Genomic DNA, 5,630 nt, shown 5'->3' on the forward strand with positions numbered 1-5,630 from the left:
CATTTCTAACTTTTATGCCTCATTACTTGTACTCACTTAAAATCTCTTGTTTTATTGTTTTATCTAATCCAGTGTGTTTAAATGGAAAGGTCTGGGAAACTCCATTTAGGCTGGCAAGTTGTGTGCATAGTATTCCTTTTAAAGAAATAACAGACCTAACATAGCTTGTATTGTCCAGGAAAGGGCTGGGCTGTACAGGACATATGTTTCTGGAGGAAGATCTAAGACTGGGGGTGTATTGGGGTAACCTGACAGTATAACCAAGGCTGGCTGGCAGGCTGCAGTCACACACACACACTCAGGATGTGGCTTGCATGCTAGAAGGCTGTTTGTGAGTGGCCCAGGTGACAGCTATTACAGCAAGGCATTGTGAGGAACCCAAGACTGCAGGGCAGGGGTGCCACAGCTGCTCATTGTACCCTGGTATGTTACACGTGCTGGGTGAGCTGCACATCTTCACAGACACAGCCCAGGCTGCATTGTTCTCTGAGAGGAAGAACAGTTTCCAGTGAAGGGCTCCCCTAAATCTAAGAAATAGAGGGCTTCAGGAGTCCCCTAGACCAATGCTTGTTTCTCTAGGGAGTCAAGGCTGGGGTGCCAATCATAAGACTCATGATAAAATCTGGAGAGTTTCGTGAGAGTGCAGGTACTGTATCCAGAGTCCATTCCCGGTGCACTGAGCAATCCAGCTCAGGGTCTTCTCCTTTCGTTCAAGTGAATAAATGTGTTGAGCGACTCTAGGACTTGCCTGTTTGCAGCCAGCCAGCCACCTTTCCCCTCGGTATGGTGTCCACCTGAGATGATCAGTTCACTGATTAGTTTACCAGGGAATGGAGCTTGTGTTGAATCCATGTCCTATCATTCAGCCTGCAGGGTGGACGTTTTGAACTTCGGCCTTTGTGCCCAGTCCCTGATCCTCCTCCTGGTGTGCAGGTTCTGGGGGATCATGCTGAATATGCTGTTGCTGAGTTGGGGGGTGCTGCTGGGAATCCAGACCATCCTCACCTCTGACCTCAGCAGCAGTCACCTGTCAGAGATGCACCCCAGTCTGGATGGGGCAGACAGGTCCAGCTACCCCAGCTTTCTGCGGAAAGTCAAGGAGGCACCCGTGGGGCCCGCAGGTGAGTGTTTCCCTCCCGCAGGCTGCTCTGTCTCCCTGATGAGAACAACGACCAGTGAGCTAGTTGGCACATGGCAGTGGCCACAAGCAGCTCTGCCGCTCTGTTCCAGTTTGCAAGCAGGAGGTCAGACTAGATGATCGTGATGGTCCCATCTGGCTGTAAAGTCTATGAGCCTAGGAAAAGAGAAATTATTTAAAGAAATGCAGCTCCTTGTCCAGGGAGAGCCCAGCTTCCCTTGAGGGGCGTGATGTTCAGAAGAACCACACCCAGGGTCTGCTGTGTCAGAAGAACAGGCTCACCCCTCCGTTCCTGCCCCAGCTAGGGGAATGTCTCACTCCAACTGGCCAAGAACACAGTTGGTCCCTGGTTGGCACAGCATCCCACACAAACGTAGTCATTCCCATGGCAACATTGCATCCCCTAATTAGCATAGCCACGCCCAGACTTGTAACTGGATACCGGGCTGACTCTGACAACTTACTGCATGTTATCCTATGGGGTAAATACGGACTGTCCTGCCCTGCAGGGTGTCCCCTATCCCCTGTGCATGGGGATCTGCAGGGAGCACTGGGCCGCGACGGAGATCCCCTCCTGCCCTGCAGAATCTCCTCATTACAGCTGTGACTGACAAGAACTAAGAGTGTAACAATATTGGACTCTTTTTCCTTTGTTTGGATATGTCACTCCCAAGCCTGTTGGGCAGGGAAGTGCCACTGGCTCCCAGCTAATACAGGAAGGGCATGATAGAGATCTTGGTGGCTTCTTTCCCAAGGGACTCAGCTTGGGGCATTGAGCTCTGCAGGCTGCACCCAGTGAAGGTGGTGGGCAGATGGGAGCCATTCTATGTGTGTTTAGGCGCATGTCAGATGAGTGAGTTCTTTGCACCTCTGAGGCACATAATTGTTTAGTGACATTTGTGACCATTTAATCTCTCCCTGTCCCCCTTCACTCTGGATTGTAGAGAAGTGGGTGGGTCAGAGTGGAACTCTGGCTCAGCCAGCCCCCTGGAGCCAATCAGCAGCGTCCTTCACCCTCTCTGTATTTCACAGGAACTTTACCAAGGCCTGGGTTTGACAGGATGGCTATGGAGCTCCGCGTAGCTGATGAGGACCTCATAAAGGAAGCCAGTGTACTGGAGCCAGAGGTAAATTCCTATGACCCCTAGGGGGTTACTAACATCGTCTCACTGACTAGATGTATTCTGAGACATGTCACAGATTCATAGATTCTTATGCCAGGAGGGACCACTGTGATCATCTAGTCTGACTTCCTGCAGAGCACTGGCCAGTGTTCTACCGCTGAGCAATTCACTTCTTGCCACACTTTTGTGCACCAGAAGCTGAGATTTCATTGCTACTTGTAGTTGTCAAGGTTGTGAAGAAATCTTAGACATGATTCTAGCATAACAGATGCAGTATTGTCTGCCTGAGTCTATAGATAGCCTGAGACAAGTGCTGTGTGAGGTGTGAATGACACCATTCATCCCTATGACGTGTTCACTCCTGAACCTAAAGATGACAGTTTAAATGTCAATATTGTTCACTGCTTCTCCGCTGATCATTTTAGCAGCAACATCCAGCAAGTGACTTCCCACATTCTCCTGGTGCCCCATTCCACATTCTCCTGGTGCCCTAACTGTCCCTATCATCCCCTGATGCTAAAATCTCCAGCTTTTCCATGCCTGGCAACTGCTGAGGTGTGTTATGGGTTATCAATACAAAAATCCATGGCACACTCAGGGTCGGCTCCAAGCCCCAGCGCTCCAAGTGCGTGCTTGGGGAGGCATGCCGCGGGGGGCGCTCTGCTGGTTGCCCGGAGGGCAGCAGGCGGCTCCAGTGGACCTCCCGCAGGCATCCCTGCGGAAGGTCCGCTGGTCCCGCGGCTCCGGTGGAGCATCCGCTGGCATGCCTGCGGGAGGTCCACCGGAGCCGCGGGACTGGCAAGCGGCAAAGCGCCCCCCGCAGTGTGCCGCCATGCTTGGGGCGGTGAAATGGCTAGAGCCGGCCCTGGGCACACTGAAAACTAAAATGTGAGGCGAATATAAAACAAACTGAAATCAATAGCAAGATAACCAGTCCAGAGGCTGCTGCATGGATTGGGTCATTATCTGTTTACATGGTTAATTCATTACAAACCTCCCTATTAACTGAAGCTACGAATGTCACCAGAGTCCAGGGACCTTGCTGCAGAGAACACAGGGCCGGGACTTTCAGGTCAGACTCACCAGGTTTGTGTAGCCTCTCCTGGAGACAAGGGGACATACCTTGACAGAGTGCGCCCTGGTGCAGGTGTAGTTCAGACCCTCTGGAAATGGATATCTTCAGGGCACACTCTTCCCCCACCCCCCCAGAGCCAGTTCTGGCATATGCCTGGGCACTGCTCCATCTCCCCTTCTGGAGATCTGATGAAACCCACGTGCAGCACGGCACCCCTAAATCAATTCAACTTCAGTGCAAGCACAGCAAATGTTTAATCCTCTGCCAATGAACACACTGAACGGTTCACCATTCATGTGCATGTTGTCCTGTATGAAACCCCTTTTCCTTTGCCCCTCCTGCAGGTGTTGTCTGCTGCACTGCAGGCTCAGGGCCGAGAGGAGCGCTCTCCACGCAGATGCGTCCGGCTGCTGGAATCCTGCCTTGGGCACCAGCTCCCTTGCTGTGATCCTTGTGCCACCTGCTACTGCCGCTTCTTCAATGCCTTTTGCTATTGCAGGAAAATCAATGCCACATTCCCATGTGGCAAGAACTAGCTTTGGTTTGTTCCCCGCCACCCCCTTTTTTCGCTCCTTGGATTAGTAACTGGTTTTCCTTATGCCCATGTGCCCTTTGCAGTTCTAATAAACGATCTACTAGTAAATAGTGTCACCACGCTCAGTTGTTCGGCCCCTGGCTTTTTCTTTGCTTCTCACAGGGATATTCTCCTTTAGCAGGAAACAGCAAATATCTTCATGACCATTAGCAAGAACCGTGTTAGAGAGACCTTCTGTGTCTGATTTAGGGAGTGCTATCTCAGAGAGGTGACTGCTGGGGAAGGCAGGGGCTATCTATCTAGTCTTGTGAGAGTGCTGACAGCCATGTCATCTGTGTCCTGTTTCCACCAGATTGCCTTTTGCATAGGAGTCTATGGAATTTCACAAAGTGCTCTCTCCACATTGGAGGTGGAGCGGCTGGAAAGCAGAAGTGGTTCCCGTTTCCGGGGAGCAGCAATCCTCCATGGCACACGCACACAGATGGTCTCATACAACAATATTTGAAATCAGGTGGCCTCAAGAAAATCCTCACAAGTCCACCATGGTGAGGTAGAGCAGACCAGTCGGGATCACAGACCATGGTGTTTAAGGCCAGAAGGGACCATCATGATAATCTAGTCTGACCTCCTGCACATTGCAGGCCGCAGAACCTCGCCCGCCCACTCCTGAAACAGACCCCGAACCATTGCCTGAGTTACTGACGTCCTCACATCATGGTTTAAAGACTTCAAGTTTCAGAGAATCCACCATTTACACTAGTTTAAATCTGCAAATGACCTGTGCTCCATGTTGCAGAGGAAGGAGAAACCCCTGCAGGGTCCCTGCCAATCTGACTTGGGGGAAAATTCCTTCTCGACCCCAAATATGGCGATCAGCTAAACCCTGAGCATGTGGGCAAGACTCACCAGCCAGACCCTGGGAAAGCATTCTCTGTAGTAACTCAGAGCCCTCTCCATCTAGTGTCCTAGCATCAGCCATCAGAGATATTTGCTGCTAGCAGTTGCAGATCGGCTACATGTCCTTGCAGGCAATCTTGTCATACCATCCCCTCTGTAAACTTATCAAGCTCAGTCTTGAAACAAGTTAGGTTTTTTTGGCCTCACTGCTCCCCTTGGGAGGTTGTTTCAGAACTTCACTCCTCTGATAGTTAGAAACTTTAGACTAATTTAAAGCCTAAACTTGTTGATGGTCAGTTTATATCCATTTGTTCTTGTGTCAACACTGGTGCATAACTCAAATAACTCCTCTCTCTCTCCCTGGTATTTATCCCTCTGATGTTTTTATACAGAGCAATCATATCTGCCCTCAGCCTTCGTTTGGTTAGGCTAAACAAGCCAAGCTCTTTGAGTCTCCTCTCATAACTTATGTTTTCCATTCTTCAGATCATCCTGGTAGCCCTTCTCTGCACCTGTTCCAGTTTGAATTTACCTTTGTTAAACACGAGAGACAAGAATTACAAGCAGTATTCCAGACTAGATCTCATCAGTTCCTTGTATAATGGTACTAACACTTCCCTGTCGCTAGTGGAAATACCTCCCCTGATGCATCCTAGGACTGCATTAGCCTTTTTCATGATCACATGGTGGCTCATAGCTATCACATTGGCAGCTCATAGTCATCCTGTGATCAGCCAATACATTCAGGTCTTTCCTCTCCTCTGTCACTTCCAACTGATACGTCCTAAGCTTATAGCAAAAATTTTTGCTTCATCAAATGCCTCACTGAAATTGAGGTAAATTAGATCCACTGTGTTTCCT

At 50.0% G+C, this 5,630-nt stretch overlaps 1 protein-coding gene across 1 annotated transcript; it reads left to right on the plus strand.

Moving 5' to 3' along the window:
- Positions 1 to 946: 946 nt before the first annotated feature.
- On the plus strand, positions 947 to 3,873 carry AGRP (agouti related neuropeptide). Its single transcript, XM_032788447.1, has 3 exons — positions 947 to 1,121; positions 2,171 to 2,265; positions 3,682 to 3,873. Exons 1-3 carry the CDS (start codon positions 947 to 949, stop codon positions 3,871 to 3,873), a joined length of 462 nt encoding a protein of 153 aa, XP_032644338.1.
- Positions 3,874 to 5,630: the final 1,757 nt, after the last annotated feature.

The sequence above is a fragment of the Chelonoidis abingdonii genome, chromosome 19, assembly GCF_003597395.2.
Source record: "Chelonoidis abingdonii isolate Lonesome George chromosome 19, CheloAbing_2.0, whole genome shotgun sequence".
In the NCBI taxonomy this organism is placed as follows: Eukaryota; Metazoa; Chordata; order Testudines; family Testudinidae; genus Chelonoidis; species Chelonoidis abingdonii.

Coding starts and splice junctions, on each gene's coding strand:
- AGRP (XM_032788447.1), top strand. CDS start 947: ATGCTGAATATGCTGTTGCTGAGTTGGGGGGTGCTGCTGGGAATCCAG. Junction 1,122..2,170: donor GGCACCCGTGGGGCCCGCAG/GTGAGTGTTTCC, acceptor TGTATTTCACAG/GAACTTTACCAAGGCCTGGG. Junction 2,266..3,681: donor CCAGTGTACTGGAGCCAGAG/GTAAATTCCTAT, acceptor CCCCTCCTGCAG/GTGTTGTCTGCTGCACTGCA.